General features: G+C 38.6%; 1 protein-coding gene across 5 annotated transcripts in view; it reads right to left on the reverse strand.

Moving 5' to 3' along the window:
* Positions 1 to 23,930, reverse strand: part of DYSF (dysferlin) — a 3,914,743-nt gene that overhangs the window by 2,219,799 nt on the left and 1,671,014 nt on the right. For all 5 annotated transcript variants that reach the window (XM_044064060.1, XM_044064063.1, XM_044064061.1 and 2 more), the window contains exons 12-13: positions 23,804 to 23,930; positions 10,316 to 10,419 (exon numbers count right to left, since the gene is read on the reverse strand). In XM_044064060.1, the coding sequence (XP_043919995.1) occupies positions 10,316 to 10,419; positions 23,804 to 23,930 (231 nt within the window). The remainder of the gene's footprint in view (positions 1 to 10,315; positions 10,420 to 23,803) is intronic.

Raw genomic sequence — 23,930 nt, forward strand, 5'->3', positions numbered from 1 at the left:
AAGAGTATCTGACAGCTCCTTGATTAGATCTCTCTGTAATCTTGTAAAATGTGTCAAGTAGTTCAAAGACTGTAGGTTGATGAAGAATGAACTCACTTTCCAAATCTATCCATCGCCCATGACTCCTTGTTGAGGGGATGAATAGAGAAAATTTCTTCCACTAGTTCCTTCTTAATGGCCGTCACTACCACCACAGCATCTACAGGAACTCCCTTAGTCCAAAAAGGCTTGTCTTCTGGGACTGTAATAATTTTATCTGGTCTCTTGGGGATTGGCTTGGTAGTATCAGAGGCCTTCCACACCTCAATTCGATGAGCTCATCGGTGGGTGGAGACACCCAGGAAGTTGAAGTGCAGGTACTGAAAGCCTGCAGGTACACAGTTTCCTCAGGCAAACGGTTGAGGGACTTCCAACCACCTCCCTTTTTAAGTAGTTCCAAGATGTCTTTAAATATGACATCATCAGGAGGTGATCTGGGGGACCCTTCGCCTTCATCAAAATCCATTTCTTCTGTAATGGACTCTTCTGAAGAGTCCAGGTGCTTCCTCTTACATGATTTCTTTTGAGGGACTTCCTCAGGGGGGAACATCTGGAGAAGTTTCAGAAGAAGAAGGGGTACCCTACTGGGTAGCCTGGGGTTGCAATATCTGCTGTCCCTGTGAAGGAGTTGGTTGATGCTCCAGACCCGAGGCAGCTAGAAACAGAGGCTCCAAGGAGGAAGGAAGCAACCTGACACTGGAAGTAGCCAATGCCCTCTTCATGGCCTTGAAGACTGACCTACCAGAAGTGAAAGAGTGCTCTACAGCCAAAAAGGAAGGCCTTGGCTCCGAAGCCCCCACCCGATGAAGTCCCCATCAAAACCAAAGTCGAACCTGAGCCTGTTGGCACAAGCTAACCAGGGCACCAAGAGTGCTCTGAAAACCCAGGAGCAGACTCGAATGACTCGGAACTAACTACAAGGCTGCAGCCCCGAAAGGACTCCAGTTCAGACAGTACCAGAGTGCTCAGGGTAATTGTCTGCTCTGATGAAAAGACATTTTCAGAAATGACATGATCGGTTCCAGGAAGCTTGGAACTAAAGACTCTAAGATCCCTGTAGAGGTTAGAGGAGGAAGGTTAGTAAGGGAAGTGGAAGGTGTCAGTACCTGACCCAAAAGGGTAGGAGCTGAAGGAGTGCCTGACACACCTTGGGCCCAAAGAATCTTCATCACCAACCTCTCCACATCGACTTCAGTGAGACTCCTGGAAGAATGGACTGAGACCACCGAGGAGGACTTTGGTCTCTCTAAAAAGAGGATGGTGGTCTGTCTGCAAAAGGATCCAGTGAAGGGGAATACTGTGTCCTTGGCAGGGAAGTGATTGGTGTAGTAGGTTGTTCTAGGGCCAACGAAGGAGTCGGAACTGATAGAGTAACAGACAGTTCCAAAGCATCCTTCCAGGTCGAAACCTTGAATGTCAGCTCCGATGTCCTTTTCTTTTTAGAGCTTGGCACTGAGGAAACACTCGGAACTGAGGAAGATAGCTTCTTCACCTCTGAGGCTCTGGAGGAGGAGGAAGAAAACAAAGATGTGCATGCAGATTTAGGTTTTGACATATCCTGAGAACCAGATATGGCCTCCCCAAAGGAGGAGGGAAGGAGACCTTTAAGTATAAGTTTATTTCTTCTACCTACCAACACTCAGTGACTAAAAGCGTGGCAGATAGAACATTCCTCTTGCAAATGAAGAGGACCGACACAACAGACACCAACAGAATGCTGGTCAGAAAACAGAATTTTATGACTGCATTTAGTGCATTTTTTAAACCCGGTCTGACTTTTTTCTTTATCAGCCATCCTTGGGAAACTGGGATGGCACACACACACACACACACACACACACACACACACACACACACACACACACACACACACACACACACACACACACACACACACACACACACACACACACACACACACACACACACACAGGAAACACTCTATGAGGAACACAAAATTGGAAAAAGGAGAGAAAGATTTAGACTTTTTTTTTTTTTAGAAATTAGCAACAATGGTAACTAAAGACTTCCTGAGTGGTAAGAGGGAAGGATATGGGATACCAGCAATGGTACTAGAGTTACCTTACAGCAGTTAGGGAGGGGAAGAGAGACAGACAGAGAGAGAATAAATACATCGGGTGAAAAACTGCCTAAAAACAAAGACATTAAGTTCAGAAGATGCAACAGAGGTAGTTAAAAGCTTTTAAAGGGATAGGAAGAGATTTGAAGTAAATTATCACACTTAACTGTTAGGCTCGAGAGCAATGTGGAGAAACCACGTCTGAAGCTGAAAGAGGATAATGAGATATGATAAATGTTCAATTGAGGAAAAAACAGCCTTCAAAGCAATAACCAATAAACAAAAATAAAGTCCAAGGCTGTCGGAAGCACCCCACTGGAATGAAAGGCAATAAAAATGCTCCTTATTTTCCACAATTGCTAGTAGTAAACCAACATATCCTCTAATGCCACCTGGTTTAAAATAAGTGACACAGAGAATGGTGTGTAATTTTAATTTGTGCTATCTAGATTATGTCTACGACTGGTCTTATTTGTGTGATAGTCTCTATAGTTGGTACTAACTTGTCAAACATTTAAGTTATTTGTAAAACTGTTAACTGGCAGTTAGACCTGCTTAGAAGCCAGAACTGTATCTGAAATGCAACTAGAAGATTTGTAAGCGAGGCTGAAAGTGGCAAGGAATTCTAATGCTTAGCAAGCGTCCAGTAGTACTTAGCAGCTCTCCTCTTACAGAATTCAGATCAAACCTGAAGATCACTAGCAGAAAGGAACATGTGGTCTCAGTAATGGAAAAGGCCCCCCCCCCCATTTTGGGGTCTTCAATAGTTTCATGGGCAGAATAACCAATAATGATCTTACACCTAAATGAAGCATCTAACATCTTCTGCCTCAGGTCCTTACAGAGTAAACATATTCTCAGTTGATCCAACCCATGAAATTAGAACCGTGGTGATGCAGCTTTTAGGTACTGAATACGTGGCATCAACAATGTAAAGAGGCCACACAAAACACCATTTCTGAACATATGTGCAGGAGCTTTAGAAATAATTTCTACTCAGTACTCTCAAAACAGGAAATTACTTTCTCTAAGTCTTAATGCCCTTTTGGAGGCTTGAATTAAGCCATACAGTAATGATACTCAATGGAACGCAACACCAAGATAGTTGGAGCAGAACATCTCTTCTTAAACCAGATCAAGGCCTTACACTATTTAATATTTAAGAGGGTATATTCATGCCGTGGCCTCTGGTATCTATGTTGACAAGATAGTATAAGAAAGGAATTGGGGGTTGGGAGGGTGGCCTAATGGTTAAGGTGTTTGCCTTACAAACACAAAGTACAGGGTTTGAGTCTCACAAGGGATAATTGACTAGGCTTAAAATGGCTCGTAAGGGCAGTTAGCCTAGTACTAATCTATGAACCTACCTATGAATCATCCTTTGAATATTTCACAAGAGTACAGGCTAGAGATGGTCATATTTCTTAACAGCACAATGACTTGAAGCCACTCAATTTCAAGCCTGAAAAATGTCATCTGTAAGGCCAAAGCCTAACGGGGGAATGACCCAACAGACAGCTTCAGGTTAAGCTAGGTAAAATTTGAAGAATTTCTTGAACTGGATTTGAGGCAAAGTGGAGTAAAGCCCTGACTGTATTCCAAGTGGCCTGACTTCAAACAGCAAGTCAGGTGCTGGTAAAACAGCCCAGATGAAAGAAAGTGAATGACCACAATCATTGCGCTCATCCAGTGATGCGGATGGTAAAAAAAGACATCAATGTTTGGTGCCATCTAACAAATGAGAAAGGTAATGGGGGGGGTTAATAATGGTTAAGGTCTTAATCTCACAGATGCAAGGTACAGACTTTGATTCTAATCTTTAGTTATTGGCTAAGCTTGTAATAGTCTTCAGACTGATAGCCTAGTCTTTAACCAGGAACCTATAAAGTCACCCAAGAAATAGATATCTGCCCCTACTAAACAGTTCACTGCATGTTAGCTAGATTGGTTATATATATATATATATATATATATATATATATATATATATATATATATATATATATATATATATATATATATATATAGTAAAAAAAAAACAGCTTTTTTAACAAATAAATAAATAAACAAATAAAACAATCAAATACAACAGAGCAAATTAATACATAAATATAGGTGCCCCTAACTGAGCAGAGATCTAGGTGGTACTCCAATGAGGAAAACTTGGCATAAGAACAGTACCATTCTTAAACTGTACCTCAAAGTACTTTACATATCTAATACCTAAATGGCCGGAGAATGGCTTTGGAAGTAGAAGAATGTAAGCTGACACCCATAATAATCAGCAAACTTCATGAAATATTCAGTTATGAATGAAAACAATGACCGAGACTGTAAGAGTACTTCCCCTCAGCCCGTGTTTAGAAGAGTCTTAGGCAGTATTAGAAGGTACATACTGAGGTCTTCCAGTTATGATAGGCTGATGTTAACATGGTCAGTCGGTCCCTCTTACATCTTCAAAACATAACAGTATTAACAGAAATTCTAAAAACATCATTTTCATTGAATTGCTTGTCAATCTTTGAAGAACTTACAATGAGAAATGCTGTTGACAACAGTGCTGCAGTACTAAAAAAGTTAACAGTGAAAGCATTCTAGCAGTGGAACAATTGAAGGAGTTACGTATGGCTCCCAGGTATGCAAAAAGTCTAGAATATTTAGCATATTTGCTTGGAAGTGTTTGTGTGGTTTGGTACTTTTATATCGCCAAGCAGGCTTCAAAGAATTTTTCCTCAGATAGCAAATGTTGGCAGTGAGATGGGAAAGAGAGGAGTAACTAGGAACATGTTTTTTGGGGGTGTAAGATATTGGCAGATTTTAAAACTTCTCTACAGGGTACTCTGTCAGAAACATTGGGGGAACAAATGGTTGTGACTAAGGAAATCATTCTTTTGGGCTGTGTTTAAATGTCAGCACTCAAAATGCTGAGTGACAAGTCGAAAAAAGACCAAAAATCCTGGAGAAGAGCAAATCTTGAACATTGTTCTTCTCCTTGCTCACCTGCAACCCTTGATGCAAGCCCCCCACACCCAATGAACTTAAATATACCAACTCCAAGATTGCTATACCTCCAAAAAAGGGAATATTCCAGGAAACGTCCGCCTCTGACTTGGAATATATAAGTCCGTTTTTTTCAGCATTTCAGTCTCCATGTGTCAGGACTAGCTGTAGTGGGTCCCGGCATTGCAAATGGTTATCATTCTTTTGAGCTGCGACACAGGATCTGAAATGCCTAGACAAAGTAAGCCTTATGACAGGTTCCTAAGTTTATTTTTAAGTACTAGGTTAGCTGCCCTTATGGGCCATTTTAAGCCTAGCAAATTTCCCATTTTGTGCTCAAAATAACCTATCCCATTTGGTTATAGATAGGCTTTATCCATCCCATGGTCAATAATTATATATTACCCCTAATTACATCTAAGTTGCAGCCGAAAATGGACAGGGATGAACTTTGTTTTTATGTGGATGGGGAGTATGTTCCATAACAGCGGTAAGCTCTACAAAATATACCTGTCCCTCCAAACCATTTTGTGGATGTTGCAGAACAGGTTTAGATTCTTAGACTTGAGTATTTCTGATGCCATTTGGCTTGCTAAATGGCAGGAGATCCATGAGTACTGGCTCAGAGATGATGCCTTGCGTACCAGACAAAAATCAGCTCTTAGCAATCTGTAGGATACCAAGTACAGTAATAGGGCTTTGAGCTGGTCCGTGATGAGACATCATTTGTCTCCTGCAACTTATTGAATCTATTTTCTGTTGCTTCTTTTTTCCATTATTCAGATGTCCTTTATTATTTGCATTACTTCTTCTATTTTTGGCACATCTTTCATGCACAACTTCTTAGTAATACAATTTTTGATACTTTTACACTAAAGTTATTGCCACTTTCATGTGTAGGTTTCCTCCCATATTTTGCATCTAGTTGGTATAGTATTTGAACTCTTCTAACTACTTTCCGTTTCCTACTGTCTTTTGTATGAGTTGTTGAATACCCCTGTTATATGCTGCTAACTTAATGCAACTTTAAAAGATACAGCTTTAGATTCCAACATCTTTTTGATCACACTAACAGCACTTATTACTGCCTCCAGGGAACATATTAAATAATTTGCTCACGGTATAAAAAAAATTTGTCCAAGCACTCCAGGCAAAATCTTAAATCTTCTTGATTTTGCAGCTGTCTTTGATGCTTTAGAAATCTGCATTCAGGTTCCCTTCATTATTTCTCTGTTTCTTATCCCTTTCCATATTCTTATGTGTCTATTACATTGCACCTGTGTCTCTTGTTAAGGCCCTGTATAACCTGCTAACCAATCTTCTGCTATTAGCTTTTTCTGTTCTTGCCTCAATTAATATTTGAATTCCGTCAGGCATTCCTAGCTTCCTCTTCTTTACTTCTGTATCATATTTAGTCAGTACAGCATATACTCCTTTATATGCAATTCTATTGATTCCCTTCTGTCTATATTATATAGTTCTTTAGGTTTTTCCCAACCTACTGTCTCTTTCTCTCTTTTTAGGTGTCCCCAGTAGTATACTTTTCTATCCGTTTCCCACCATCTCTAAATTATTGCTGTGTCAATTCCAAATTTTTATCTTCTTATCCCTGTGGGTGCCATTTCAAATTCCCATGCCTGATAATGACATATTTTCAGTGTTTCCTTTAGAAATCCATACATTACTTTTAAATTACTTATCTGATTTTCTGATTTATTTAATTCCATTTCATGCATCCATATATTGTGATTGTATTGTTCTTTTCCTGAATTAGTACTAGGTGTTTCCATTTTGAGGTGTAATTGTTATTTTGTACCAAATATCCCAGTCTAACCTGAGCAGTTCTATAATATTCCTGCAAATGCAGTACTGCCAATCCCTTTTCCTACTGACTGTATCAACTTCATTCATTCTACCTGGGGATTTTGTCATTCCATACATATCACATTACTTCTTTTTTCATCTGTTCCCAAAATCTCTTACCTTGGTCACAGATAAATGTCTGGCTGGCATATAACATCAAGGGAACTATGACATTTTTGAATCCTGTGATTACTAGCTGGATATGGTTTAATAAACTTATCCAGCTAAATGCAAACCCCTGTGTAACTCGGATTAGCAAACTAACCCACAAATAAAACCCAAGAAATTAGGGGGAGTGGATCTACACCACCAAGAGACCTGCCACTAGTGTCATACCCCAGAGATCAAGGCAAATGTAAATGGCACTAATGTTAAGAAAGTTTGCTGATGACTATAAACCCCATTCCATCATAAACTCCATTCCATCGTAAAATCTCCAGAAAACAGCAAGATCCTTTAGGAAGGTCTGCTGCAAGCAAATATCTGATGTCAAAACCATGGCCCAAAACTAAATGCCAAAAAGTGCAAATCCAAAGAGGTGACCACTCCACTGCACACTGTACTCATTAAGCCAATCATTAAATATAATGCTCTATTCGGCATGTAAGTGTCCAAGCACCTGACTCAACTGAAGTGGCCACACCATTTTTGTACCTAGAAAATCAAGGGAGTAAATCAAAAAAGCTAGCCTGATCACTTCAAACCCTGTCACTCTTCCCAGTGTCCTACAGGCTGCTTAGGAGGAGATCTCTGCCTCACATACAGAACCTCTACCAACCAATTATTTCAAATCTTCTAAACATCCATAAGTCCAATGGTGGCAAAAACAACCTCTATATAGACATCAGTCTCTACTTGAACTTAAACACAACATCCTAAAGGGATAGAGATGTCTCACAGAGAATAGCACTTCTCTGGAACAGTCTTCCTGTCCAGGTGAATGAAGTTAAATTTGTCTCTTACTTTATTCAAGTGCAACCTAGAGGAATGTATGGGAAACTGTAAGTTCACATTTTGTTTTGCACCCTTGTTTCTTATGGAAAGGGGGAGCACATTTCAGGATTATGGTTATTCATTAATTTATAAAGGGTTGTCACACAACATTAAAAGATTATCTCACCTATGGTTATACAAGACTTCTGCAAACAGGGCCTTTGTACTAAACTACAAAGGCTATTAACTCAGTGGGAATGCATGACTAGGCTGCTAAAACATCTTCGCTTGTGCGTAGCATTGAACCTAAGAACCTAAGAAGAATGCAATTTAAATATCTGCTTAACTCTGGGCATCAATGATACATACTCTTGTACAGCTCACTGGAAGGTTACATATTTCCTAATACCAATAAGATTTTTTGGTTCATGTTCTAACCATAAATAAATCGTTACACAAAGCTGACAAATGCTAATCTGGACATTTAACTTAAAGTTTTTTAATGTGTTTTGGATATTAAAGCACTTTCTAAATAAAAATAGTAATTACATTTTGAAAATTTAAAAGTATCAGCTCAGTAAGTCTTACATCTGAAAATCATAATGAAACAATTAAATAAATAATCTAAGCAATCTTCCACATGGCTTTTTACAGAATACATTTTAGCTCATTTTAGTTATCCACAGAAGTATAAATAGAAAAGACCACTTTTACATTTACTGAAACAAAATTTAGTGGAAAGATTGCAAATGTAACTTATCTTACTTACCTACACTACTGCAGTAAATGCAACTTATCTTGCTTATGTATACTACTACAGTAAATGCAACTTATCTGACTTACCTATACTATTGCAGTAAATGCAACTTACCTTACTTACGTATGTTACTACAATAAATGCAACTCATCGTACTTACTTACACTACTGCAGTACTTGCAACTTATCTTTCTTACCTATACTACTGCAGTAAATGCTACCTACCTTACTTATGTATACTACTACAGTAAATGCAACTTATCTGACTTACCTATACTACTGCGGTAAATGGAACTTATCTTACTTACCTATACTACTGCAGTAAATGCAACCTACCTTACTTATGTATACTACTACAGTAAATGCAACTTATCTGACTTACCTATACTACTGCAGTAAATGGAACTTACCTTACTTACGTATACTATTACAGTAAATGCAACTTATCTGACTAACCTATACTATTGCAGTAAATGCAACTTAGCTTACTTACGTATACTACTACAGTAAATGCAACTTATCTTACTTCCTATACTACTGCAGTAAATGCAACTTATCTTACTTACCTATACTACTGCAGCAAATGCATCCTATCTTACTTACGTATATTACTACAGTAAATGCACCTTACTTTACTTACCTATACTACTGCAGTAAATGGAACTTACCTTACTTACATATACTACTACAGTAAATGCAACTTATCTTTCTTACCTATACTACTGCAGTAAATGCAACCTACCTTACTTATGTATACTACTACAGTAAATGCAACTTATCTGACTTACCTATACTACTGCAGTAAATGCAACTTATCTTACTTACCTATACTACTGCAGCAAATGCATCCTATCTTACTTACGTATATTACTACAGTAAATGCACCTTATCTGACTTACCTATACTACTGCAGTAAATGGAACTTACCTTACTTACGTATACTACTACAGTAAATGCAACTTATCTTACTTACCTATACTACTGCAGTAAATGCAACTTACCTTACTTACATATACTACTACAGTACATGCAACTCATCTTACTTACCAGTAATACTGCAGTAAATGCAACTTATCTTACCTACTTATACTATTGCAGAGCTGGGTCATGCAAGCAGTAAAATGATTGTCTGTGTTTTTGTTAAATACCCCTGAGAATGTCTTTAGAAGGCCAAACAAGTTTATTTTTCTTTGAAATTTAGTTTCTTCCCATGTGCATTTTGTGTTGTATTTCTTTCTTTAAACATTATTGCATTTTTAAACAGTTTTATATAGATGTTCACAAAATATCCCCAAAAGTGTGTTCCTCATGGTTAATCAAGTGTTGATCCTTTATCAAGCTTTCTACAGGAATGTACATTAGTGACAGCAGAAACATGTCACATTGACAGACAATTAGCAACTTTTCTGCTCCACGTCTAAACGTACGGTCACTCACCTGCCTCATATGTTTTGAAATCCTCACCTGAAGCAAGCTCTACTACTTGGTGAGATAAAGCTTTCCAAACACTTGATGAAACATTTAATTAATGTACAGAACACTTCCTGTGTTAGACACACACATACTAACTGGCATTCTTTGGTCAGGCTGCACAGAGCTTTATGCCTTCCAGCAGCATTATGACACTTGAGGTCACTACTTACTGTCCTGCCAGCAAAGCTGATTTCAATAAAAGGATCAACCAGGTTCTTCTTATTGCTGTCAAATCCAAACAGCTGCTTAACACTGTCCATAACTGCATCGTCCACTGAAAAAGAAGGAAGGCAATGACTTACACGACTCCACAAATACAAATAATTAAAATAATCTACGACACCACATAGAATCAATTAAATCAATGCACTTGTCATCAGAACTAATCTACTGAACACTGATACTAGCAAACATGACATAACCTGACTGAAGACAAACCAAGACACTACAAAACACCAACACAAACTAGTACAATACACCACTCAACCTATAAATCTCCAACATTTTAAGTTATAATGTATGGCGTAAGAAACAGAATCATCAAATACCTCTTTGTCAAATATAAAAGCATTGGCTTACTATTTATTTGATGTGGCATTGATTGCAGTCTCACAAAGCAAATGAAAACAAACCAGTAAAAAAAGAAAGTACATGTTAACATTGGTGGCTATGCCTCCATCCCTTACTTATACATACAATCTATACAGGTGCACAATAATGAGCAAAGTGAAAAACATTAAACAGCGGTATACAGGCGCACAATAATAAGCAAAGTGAGAAACGTCATTAAACAGGAGTATACAGGTGCACAATAATGAGCAAAGTGACAAACATCATTAAACAGCAGTATACAGGTGCACGATAATGAGCAAAGTGAAAAACATCATTAAACAGCAGCATACAGGTGCACAATAGAAAGCAAAGTGTAAAATATCATTAAACAGCAGTATACAGGTGTACAATAATGAGAAAAGTGAAAAACATCATTAAACAGGAGTATACAGGTGCACAATAATAAGCAAATTGAAAAACGTCATTAAACAGCAGTATACAGGTGCATAATAATGAGCAAAATGAAAAACATCATTAAACAGGAGTATACAGGTGCACAATAATAAGCAAATGAAAAAAAATCATTAAACAGGAGTATAAAGGTGCAGAATAATGAGCAAGTGAAAAACATCATTAAACAGAAGTATACAGGTGCACAATAATGAGCAAAGTGACAAACATCATTAAACAGCAGTATACAGGTGCAGAATAATAAGCAAAGTGAAAAACATCATTAAACAGGAGTATAAAGGTGCAGAATAATAAGCAAAGTGAGAAACGTCATTAAACAGGAGTATACAGGTACACAATAATAAGCAAAGTGAGAAACATCATTAAACAGTTATATACAGGTGCAGAATAATGAGCAAAGTGAAAAACATCATTAAACAGGAGTATACAGGTGCACAATAATAAGCAAAGTGAGAAACGTCATTAAACAGCAGTATACAGGTGCACAACAATGAGCAAAGTGAAAAACATCATTAAACAGCAGTACACAGGTGCACAATAATGAGCAAAGTGAAAAATGTCATTAAAAAAGCAGTATACAGGTGCACAACAATGAGCAAAGTGAAAAATGTCATTAAACAGCAGTATACAGGTGCACAATAATGAGCAAAGTGAAAAATGTCATTAAACAGCAGTATACAGGTGCACAATAATGAGCAAAGTGACAAACATCATTAAACAGCAGTATACAGGTGCACGATAATGAGCAAAGTGAAAAATGTCATTAAAAAGCAGTATACAGGTGCGCAATAATGAACAAAGTGACAAACATCATTAAACAGCAGTATACAGGTGCACGATAATGAGCAAAGTGAAAAATGTCATTAAAAAGCAGTATACAGGTGCGCAATAATGAACAAAGTGACAAACATCATTAAACAGCGGTATACAGGTGCACAATAATGAGCAAAGTGACAAACATCATTAAACAGTGGTATACAGGTGCACAATAATGAGCAAAGTGAAAAACATCATTAAACAGGAGTATACAGGTGCACAATAATAAGCAAAGTGAGAAACATCATTAAACAGCGGTATACAGGTGCACAATAATGAGCAAAGTGAAAAACATCATTAAACAGCAGTATACAGGTGCACAATAATAAGCAAAGTGAGAAAAATCATTAAACAGCAGTATACAGGTGCACAACAATGAGCAAAGTGAAAAACGTCATTAAACAGCAGTATACAGGTGCACAATAATGAGCAAAGTGAGAAATGTCATTAAACAGCAGTATACAGGTGCATAATAATGAGCAAAGTGGCAAACCATTAAACAGCAGTATTGAAGTAACAAAAGTCAACTGCAGCACAAACTGATGAAAAAACAATTTGAATTAATATTCATTCAATAAGTATATCCAAGAAGACTTTTTTTAGTGAAATTCAGTACTCCAAATTACAAAATAAATACCCTCAAAACTCCGATGTTGTCATAAGAAAGTACAGTTGTGTAGACTTACCATAAATGTAGATGTTCAAGTGTATTCACTGTTGCAGTCATTACATTTGGGTTATATGGTTGCAGTAGCCCTCAGTCGGCATGATTAACAAAGTCTTGGGTCCTGCGTCAGTTGCTGTCCCTTCTTCTATGACGTCAGGTCGTCAGGGGTATAAAACATGCAGCTGACGCCATTATATCAGTTTTTCTTGCCCCAGATGTCAGATGCCCCCCTAATGGGAAGCAATTAAATCTATAAATACAAGGATATACCTTCAACAGAGCAGAGTAAGTGATAGTAGAGGTATAGCCAAAGGAAGAAAAGGGGGCTGGAAGGAGGATAACCAGGACTGCAACAGTAAATACACTTGAACATCTACATGTATGGCAAGTGTACAGAACTGTAGTATGTTCTTCGTGTTTTACTGTTGCAGTCATTACATTTGGGTAGATTCCCAAAGCTAAGTTTGGGAGGAGGAATTTAAATAGAATTAGGACCAGCTATAAATCCCTGAAAGACTGCAGTGGCAAAACCAGCCCTGGATTTATAGAAAATTGGCAAATGATAATGCTTGGTGAAAGTATGTACAGAACTCCAGGTAGCAGCTTCTAGGATGTCCCTAGTAGGGACGTCCCTGAGAAAGGCTGTAGAGGTAGATGCAGCCCTGGTTGAATGGGGTCTGATGCCCTGTGGGATAGGTTTTCCATGGTGCTTATAGCAGAAATGAATGCAGTGGCCTATCCATTTTGAAATGGTTTGTTTTGAAATAGCTTTCCCCTCTGTCCCTGCAGCAAATGCCACCAGCAGTTATTCAGATTTCCTTTGATGTTTAGTCCTGTCCAAGTAGAATCTAAGCTGTCTGTGCACATCTAAAGAGTGCAAAATCTGTTCCCCTTTGTTCTGTGGGTTAGAAAAGAAGGTAGGTAAATGAATGGACTGATTAAGAGCCACACTGGATACCACCTAGGGCATGAAGGAGGGACTGGTTCTGAGGGACACCCTGTCCGCATGAAAGATGATGAAAGGTTCCACTGCCATTAGGGCCTGTAATTCAGATACCCTTCTTGCAGAAGTGATTGCCAAAAGGAAAGCTGTTTTCCAGGAAACAAATTTTAAATCTGCAGTAGCAGCTGGCTCGAAAGGAGGAAGAGTGAGTTTCTCCAACCAAAGTTAAGATCCCAGGCTGGAGTTGGAGCTCTCCTGGGTGGCCTTACATTTGTGGCCCCTCTGAGGAACTGCTTAAGCAGTGGGTGAGAGAAGAGGGGAGGCTCTGTGCTATAATGAGCTGAAATGGCTGAGGCATGAATTTTGATGGAGGAAAAAGACAAGCCCTTATGAAGCATCTCAGTCAAGTATTGTAGAATCTGACAAAAATTGGGCACTGCTGCATTCATTCCTTGAGACTGGTTCCAAGCACAGAATCTTTTCCATTTTGCAGCATAAGATTTTCTAGTACTAGGCCTACTTGCCTCTAAAGTGATATCCATCACTGATTTACTGAGGGATGGTAAAGAAGAGATTAGGTAATTAGCCAGGCTGCTAGGTTCAGGGTTTGCAGCTGAGGGTGCTGAATCTGGTTCTCCTGCTAAGACAACAGGGAAGGAGTCTGAGGCATGTGCCATGGAGCCAAGCGTGACACACTGAGCAAGAATGGGTACCTGTGTTGGCGAGGCCAGTCTGGTGCAATTAAAATTGTCCTTGGCTTGTCCTGTTTGATCTTTAGTAGTACCTTGGAGAGCAGAGGCAGAGGAGGAAAGGCATAAACTAATAGGTTTTTCCAGCTGAAGGATACAGCATCCACTTTCCAAGCTAGCTTGTGGGGAATCTGTGTGCAAAATTTGTCCAGTTGATGGTTCTGGGGGGAGGCAAACTGGTCTATATCTGGGCTCCCCCATTTGCTTGTCAACATGTTGAAAATCCTTGGTTCCAGTTTCCACTTGTGTGGGTCCATCAGGTTTCTGCTTAGTCCATCTGCCAGTGTATTTAGTTTTCCTGACAGAAACTGAGCTTGTAAATTCACTTGGTAGCTCACGGCTGTGTTCCACAATGCCATGGCTAGTCTGCAGAGGGGGCAAGAATGTGTACCCCCCTGCTTGTTTATGTACCACATGACAGTGGTGTTGTCCGTCTTTACCATTAGTTGTCCTGGAAGAATGTGGTCCTTGAAGGCTGTCAGAGCATTCTGTACAGCTAACATTTCCTTTTGATTTATGTGCCGGTGCACTTGACTTGAGTTCCATTTGCCCTGAATTCACTTCCCTGCCAGGTGAGCCCCCTATGCATAGTCTGATGTGTCTGTTATTAAAATTTGTTTGGCAGGGGGTAATGTGAATGGTAGTCCCCTGTTTTGGTGGCAGTCCTCTGCATACCAAAGGAACTCTAGGCATAGGCAAGGTATAATAGGAATCCTTGCTTCTAGATCCTGTGAATGTTGACACCATAGGCTTTTGAGATACCAGTGTAGTTTCCTCATATGCAGCCTTGCATATGGAATTAGAAGAATGCAGGAGGCCATGAACCACAAGGCTTGCAGTATTTGCCTTGCAGATAGCTGTTTTTTTGTAGCCACTTGTTTGAAGTAAGTTGTCAAATGTATCCGTTTCTCTGGCATGAGGAAAGCCATCTGGGAAGTTGTATTCAAGCTTGCTCCCAGGAATATAATTTGTTGACAGGGTACTAGGTGGGATTTAATTTCATTTAAGGTGAACCCCAGACAAGTCAGTACCCTTTAAACAAAGGCCAGATGATTGAAAAGAATGTCCTGGCTTTCTGCCTGAATTAGACAATCATCCAGGTAGGGGTATATCTGAATATTTCTTTGCCTGCAAAAATGCAATGACTGGAACTAGGCACTTTGTGAATACCCTGGGCGCAGTAGATAAGCTAAAGGGCAGTGCAGAGAACTGATAGTGCATGATGCCTTTTTTGAAGTGCAGGTATCTTCTGCAAGACTCCCTGACAGGGATGTGCAGGTATGCTTCTTTTAAGTCCAGTGTTGCCAACCATGCATCCTTGCCTAGCATAGGAAGCAGCTGATGAAGAGTCAGCATTTTGAATTTTGGAATCACCAGAAAAGTGTTTAGAAAAGAAAGGTCCAGGATAGGATGCCATTTATTGCCTTTTCTAGGTACCAGGAAAAGTCTCAAATAGAAACCTAGTCCCTTTTCCTCTTCTCGTACCAACTGAATACCCCCATGTTTAAGAGAGAGAGTACCTGATTTTGGGCCTCTGCCCACTGATTTGGGGGGGTAGATCTGGCCATCCGCTTGGTGTTGGTAACGTGTGAAAATGAAATCTGTATCCTTGGGACACTATATTTAAAACCAATATGTCCTGGGTAATGAGTTCCCAGTTTTTGGCCTGCAGACCAATCTTTCCGACTAAAGGAGCATCCAGTTGGGAAGTGCTTGGAAGTTTTAAAAGCAAGTCACTGAGATGGTTTTCCATAGGGGGGAGTCTTACTGCTCCCAGGTTTGGGTGCGGAAACCCCCCACTGCCTAGTCTTGTGTGTCCCTTGGGACTGAAACCTGGGGTTTCTGCTGTGTCTGGGTTTGGCTTGAGAAGACCTGGAGGGGGCTGGAAAGGACCAATTTTTAGAGGGCCAGTGCCTACTAAATCTAGGAGGCTGAACTTGTAAGAAATCTTTAACAGTCTGCATAGATTTAGCTTTATCTTCCATCTTTTTAAAAACTTCCTCAGCCTTGTTGCCAAACAGGCAGTCTTGATTTAAAGGAGCATCCGACAATTTAGCTTTAACATGATCAGGCAAAGACTGCTCCTTAAGCCAACATGCCTTTTGAGCACAGACCCAGTAACAGCAGCCCTGCAAGAGGCCTCTAATGAATCAAATCCACATTGCAAAGTATGTTTTCCAACCTGTTCAGCAGAATGCATTAAATCCTGTAATTTTTAAGCAATCCAATAACATTCTGTTGATACTTTAACATATGAAACTGGCAGTTTAAAGCCCTAATGGCCAAGGTTGCAGAAGTGTAAACTTTCTTACCCCATCTATCCAGCACCCTGTAGTCTCTATCAGAGGGGGTATGATTTTTAGCAGTAGAAGCCTTAATGCCTTTGGGTCCCTGTGACATAGTCTCTGGATCCGCAATAGGATTTTAAAAATGAAACTTGTGTGAATCAGAACCCTGTAATATATGTCAGATTTTCTGGGAGCAGGAGGCAAAGAATCAGGGGCCAAACTAGATTCCGAAAAAGCATCATCAACAATGTCTAGTAGAGGAGGTATAGCTAAAGGCCTATGCTGAGGCAGGAGTAAGAAATCCCTAAGCCTCTTTTTTGAATCAGAAAAATCCTGGCTTTCCCAGTGGAGATGCTCCCTTAGAGTATGTAAGGTTTCACCAAAAGAAAAATCCTCTGGAGGGGAAGCAGAGGGGAATAGAATCCTCTGCATCAGAATCCTCATAAGTAGATAAGGGCAAATCCAGATCATCAAAAGAATCAGAAAAATCAGAATCCTGTTCAGAAGAGTCATAAACAACTTCAGTCCTAGGTCTCTTAGAAGGGGGGGGGGGGTGGTTTCCTCTGATTAGAGTTATAAGATCTTCAGCCATTCTTATCATTTGTTTTTTAGGCATAGAGGCCTGAGCATGCGGCCTGGGCATTAGTTTCTTAGGCATGGTTCGAGATTTTGGCCTAAATGAAGAAGGAGGCGTCAGTTTAATATGCAAGTCTGTAGGCCTGAATATACCCTCAGAAGCCAGTGCCTGCACAGTGGCTCCGGACCCATCCAAGGTAGAGACATCCGCAGGTTCCATAGTTGAAGCATCTTGTGGCATACCGGACTCCGAATGCGTCTCAGTAGAGGCCTGCGAGTCAGAAGTAGTGGGTATCAGGGGCTGCGAAAGCACCTCACTGAGTACCGGCGAACTGGCGACTGGCTTAGGAGAAGCATCGTCCGCAGCTTTGGACCTCAGCGGCCTGTCTTTGTCTTTATCTTTGCGTTTGTTTGGTATCCCGGTAGTCAGATGGCTAAGTGTGCTGTTTAAATAAAGCACAAAACCGACACCAAGGTACGTCATGGTCAGGGCCTAGGCAAGGAATACATTATGAATGAAAATCTTTGTGAGGCATTTGCTTTCCACAAGTAATGCAATTATTAACTTTTACTGACATCGGTAAGGAGCAAGAAAAAGTTTCCCCAACGGGGTACTGAGCTTTAGTTGAAGACTTTGGTTCTGAAACTCGAAAACGAAAATTTCAGGAGTCGGCCGACCGGCATTGCGAACTGCTTTTGCTTTGGGCACCGCACACCAAGAAAGACTGATGTGATGGCGTTGGCTGCATGTTTTATACCCCTGACGACCTGACGTCATGGAAGAAGGGACAGCAACTGACGCAGGACCCAAGACTTTGTTAATCAGGCCGATTGAGGGCTACTGCAAGCAGATAACGCAAATGTAATGTCTGCAACAGTGAAACATGAAGAACATCTCAATATGCTTTAATGTGGATACTTTCTTCATTTTATACCTTTGTGGCTTAAAACTGTTTAAAGGATAATCTCAGCAAAAGGAAAGGGCATGTTTTGAATTGTAACTTAATTTTCCTCTAACAGGACAATAACCAGAGCCTCAAATACTGTCTGTACTTGTTTCATTAGCTTTAATATAAGTTTATTTTTTTTTCTTTGAGTCAAAAGAACACTGATTCTTTATGGACAATTTGCAAACTGTTATGGGCAGTCTAGCAAACTTATTTTATTTACCCTATTTTATTTGCAAACTGGATTAATCCACTAACCACAAATGCCTGTTTTCATGGCTGACTGAAGAGCATTGCCTTGTTAAATAACTTGCTCTAAGTCACACAGCAAGTAAATGAAGAATGAGAAAATCAAGCACAGGACCACTGGATGAGAGCTCATTAAAGTTCATAGCCTTAAGTCCCCTACAAGTAAGAAAAAACGTCCCTGACAAACAATACAAATAGTAATTTACTTTCAGGGGCTGCTTAGAAAATGGCCATTAGTACACATCAGACAAACCTACTAAAAAGATAAATGCTCCTGCTGGAAACCATCAGTTAAAACAGGGTTTAATGCTACTCACACTAAGTGAATAGAGAAACAGGATCACAGAGAATGGTGTATTGGTCTGCTGTAACACTTTTAAGGGCAAAGACTACATGGTGAGAAGATGTCATGGCTTTAAAAATTTGTTATCAAGTAATATGAAACTCTACAAAACAGTACAAAATGCATGTAATCTTAAGCTACTACTGTCTGAAACCCACTATCATTGGTATAACCTACCAAATATAGCTATCTCCTTGTCAGAAAGGACCGGTATGCATTCATTTAAATGTTTTCAATTTATAATGCTATACATTGTTACAATTTAGCAGATAACTCTTCCATAAGACAGGATGCAAAGTTTAGAAAGTGTAATCATGCTTCAAGAATGAAGATCTCCTTTTCCATTATCTCCTTATCTGGATATCAAGCACCTGTTGTATACTCTTACTTTACCCTGGGAATTCCTTCTTGTTGCTGCAAATTAATAAGATAAGTGTTCACTCTACTGCATCCTTAATGAAAATGGACATCGTCACTCTGGGAAATTTTACAGAGCAGTATGCAATCCACATTTGTCATAGGTATGTAACATGTAATATCCATGTTACCAATGCAACAACTGAGTTCTCATTTGTATAAGGATGTGTAAACTGGGAGATCCCTGACTCTTAAAATCACATATAAGGAAATCTTTGTAAAACAATTAATGGGACTCTGCAACATGAAGTATGTGAAAGAGTACATGATGTTATAAGAAAATAGCATTTTGACCCGATAGATTGCTTCATGCAGGATTATTTCTTTGTTTTAACATAAATGTTTTATTCACATTTATAAAAACAGTTTTATTGATATTTTTGATAGCAGTAAAATGTACAGACATCATATCCACTAACAGTTACTTAATCCATGAATGAAGGAACTATGGGAGTACATAGACCTTAAGAAATCATGTAAGTACAATTAAGAAAATCAAAACAAAAAGAAACTATAAAATAAAGCATATCTACTTGTAGCAAAGCTGTTATTATTGCTTAATATGTCTAAATTTCCACAAATATGGTCTGCCAACATTAAATATACACAGTATGAAATTAGCATATATGAAGATCATGAGCTGTGCATTGTGGCAAACTGTACTAGACCTATGAATATTTGCATTGTGCAATACCTCTCTAATCATATGATACAGGATTAATCTGGTTTAAATATGATATGGCATTAATTCTCTTTTACCCCATATAATAAATGCCAGGCCTTAATAGACCTATGAATATTTTTAAACGAGAAACATCTTTATTGAGTTATCACTTATGACATAAATAATCATACACTTATATAAATGAAAACAAACCATATGGAGATATTTTCATTTGAAAACATTATACATCATTTATAATCGTCTATACAGTCATTGTCAGTCAAGCATTATATAGCTCATTCAGTTCTTGTCTTCCCTTAAATCTCATTCCGCATACAAAACAGGCGGCATATACTGTACCTACAATTACCATTTTTTCTATGTAATTTGTTCTTACCCTTTTCTAAAGATCCTATTTCCAGCTATTGTATCTATGTTGCTATATTCGCTGCTTCTAGTACGACTGTCTTAGACTTTGATTTCCATTTTCTAATAACTTTTAGCAGCACCAGACTTAAATTCAACAAGACCTTACTAGGTCTAGACAATTCTAACTGTGTATCACAGCTCAAAAAACATTTCTCACGCAGTATTTCTGACAGAGTAGTCTGCAGGACATTTTTACAGTCTACCACCTCATTACACTGCCAAAAATTATGTTCCCAATTACCTCTCCTTCCCCACCACATCTTCAACATTTGCAATCTACCTAAGGAAACATTCTTTGGAGTCTGCTTGGATTACAAAAATATGTATACAAACACAGCTATGCAAAAATTAGAAAACTTCTGGACTTTGGTGCATATTTGGGCGTCATACATATATCTCCTCATTGTTTCTTTGTGAATTGATTATCTAGTCTCTCTTCCCAATCTTTTCTAACCTCCTCTGATTGATTCCTATCGTTATCATACCATATTTTATATGTACTACTAATTATCCTCTTTTTAATAGCAGCTTCTGTTCTAGATTCTACTAAAAACTCTACCGGTCCTGGTCTTTCCTTTAGGATCCCCCTAGTCCTTTCTCTTTGTTTATACTCTGAGATAAATCCTTGCTAGGGAAGGCAATAGCTAGCCTGCAATCTAAATGAATTTTTTGCTTCTTCCCATTTTATTTCCCTTCCCTCTCTAATTATTTGCTCCCAATACCTTGGTTCCTTTGCCAGTTTTCTCCAGTAAATTCCATCCCCTTCTTACCTATTGTCTGTATCTCAAAATGTTGTCATCCCTATCAGCAAAATCTCCTTTATCCATTCCCGTGTTGGCTTAGTTCTCAGAATACTTTCTGCTACCTTATGGATATAATCTTATGTACTGTTATTCTTCTTAAAGGTCGGCATCCAGAATTCCAGTTTCTCCTCATTTCTAGAGCATCTCCCTGTTTCATCATCATCCCTTTCCACTTTGAATTACAGCTTTCTGCTTCTGCTATGTATTAACTGTAATGACTTAACTGTATAGCTCTAAAATACCCCTTCAAATGAGGTAATCCCAAACCAGTTTGTTCTACTAGAAGGATCAACTTATCACATTTGACTCGTTCCCTCCCAGATAAAATCCTTCAACTCTTTATTGATTGTTTTGCACAGCTTCTCTTCTGGTTGATAAAAATATGCCAAAAATATGCCAGACCTTTGTATAAAAAGTAGACCTATGAATATTAACTTTCTACCAACACTCCTCTAAAGACATGATGTGAGGTTAATTCTGTTTTACCCCATGGTGTGAATGTGTTATGACAACAAACATCAGCTTAATAATCACACCACCAGGTACAATTTTCAATATGTATAATAATATTATTTTAAACAAAAATGCAATAATATTGGCAGAGCACAGTTCTTATGCATGAATCTAAATAGCAAATCTGAAGGAAGGCAAAAATTCTTTAGTCATCAAACAAGGTGGTTCAAATTAGAAGAAAAAGCATATAGTACGTAAGACGTATATAAAAAGTATATACTATACCGTAGTATATGTATAGTATATGAAAAGTATGAAAAAAATGCTCAGTCAACAAATTCTGGATTGGTTTCCTGCCCTATGCCCAAGGAATACTGGGACAGGCTTCAGCATTCCTGCACTCCTGAACTGTATGAAGTGGGCAAAAATGAAGTTAAAATGTGTCCTTTTAGTCACTTCACTTCCAGCAATCCAAAATTTTTTTTAAAGGGTATGTCCGTGTCTGTCTACATATTGCATATGTTGTCTTATGTACCACAGCCTTCCCATATATTTGAATTTTTTTCCTTCAGCAGTGATTCTGTAATTTCCCTTATAACTGAGGCCATATTGACATGTCAGTAGTTTACATCCTTCACTCTGTTATGAAGGGGCTCATATCTGATCTCTTCCAGTCATAAGAAATAGTAACCCTTGCAGTACAATTTAATAAAACATCCCATTAGATGTGCTACCAGTTCTCTTCTCTATGTTTCTGTGGAAAAGTGATTTCATCAGAGTGTCATAGGTACCCTCGCCCATGCACACACACACATACACACAGACACATGCATGTGCTCACATACATAGGTTTGCACACACACACACACACACACACACACACACACACACACACACACACACACACACACACACACACACACAGATACACCTATGGACAATTGAGAGAACCAATAGATCCAATAAACAAGGATGGCACTCTATTCTCACTAAAAAAGAGAAGTATTGGATCATTAAACTGGGGGCTTTGTTCTCACCCGGCTTGAATGATCATTTATAAGTTTTATTTTACTAATTACAATGTATAATGATTATGTGGTTGTTTTATTGTATAGCTTTTTATTTTCTCTTTGTTTCTCACATAGGAAACATTTTGAATGTTGGGAAGATCACTTCGGGAAGAATCCTATTGGATGACTCGTGCTATATATATATATATATATATATATATATATATATATATATATATATATGTGTGTGTGTGTGTGTGTGTGTGTGTATATGTGTGTTACCATTCTTTTATTCCCACTGAGGAAAGCCTGTTGGCTGAAACCGGTCTGGGTTGTTTATTATATTTAATAAAAGTTTATATACTTTACTTATTAGCGTCTTTGAATGCTTTTTGATGCTTTACACTGAATTTGGTGCTGACAATCTTTTGTCTACTTGAACTGCTCCCTGCCTTGCATCTGGGTCTTACTTGCAGAGTATCTCTTCTTGGCCTCAATTGAGAGAACCACCAGTTTACCCTGACTCAAGTATATTACATCCTCTACAAGAAATGGCAAATTTTGAAGCAATCCATGCCCCAATGTTCATGTTTGACTTAAAACTGTTTGACATGTCAAGCAACACATTAACTTTTCTATCAAATCTTCTTATAACTTATAAATGTGTTAAAGTAGATATTTTCAGGATTTTTAAACCCGTTACTATGACAATGAAATGCACTATATTCCTTGTTGCCAATTTGTGACTTGTTTTGTTACTAAATCACACATAATCTCTTGCAATACGAGAAAGTCTGTCTATGACTAATTCTCTTGCCATACAGATTTGCTAAAGCAAATGGTGCTCACATCTGACAATTGTATTTTATAAATAACATATGCAATGTTCACATGTTCTTTCTACAGTCTGTCTTAGCTTGTCTTTGTGCAGCACAGTTCAGAATTATGCATTAAAGCCTCAGGGAGAAAAAAGAAAAATGAGTTAGAAAGCTGCTATGAAGGGAAACAGAAATATGCAGGAAGGTAACAGATGTGGCTATGAATGCCATATGAAGAAGACTAATGACATAAAATGCAGCGTTTTCCTCAAATTTGTATTAACCTGGTTCCTTCTGACCTTTGAAATATGTTACAGCAGAACAATCCTCACTTTTAGCTAGTACTGCAGGTGTCTGATGTGCCCTACCCTCAATGCAAGGCTATTTTCAGTCAGCTATGATATGCTCAGTAATTTTTACTAAACTTTAACTTTGCAAAACTGACACTGGAATAGAAACTTACTCTGAGGTAAGTCTTCTGCTCTGTAAATCCGAATGATGAAATGTGCCCCTCTCAGAGCAAGCCCAGCTGGACGCAACAAGTTGCTCTCAATGTCCTCCTTATCTTCTGTGACATCCTTTTTCTCTGT

The sequence above is a fragment of the Protopterus annectens genome, chromosome 2.part2 (assembly GCF_019279795.1).
Source record: "Protopterus annectens isolate FY-2018-M chromosome 2.part2, PAN1.0, whole genome shotgun sequence".
NCBI lineage: Eukaryota > Metazoa > Chordata > Ceratodontiformes > Protopteridae > Protopterus > Protopterus annectens.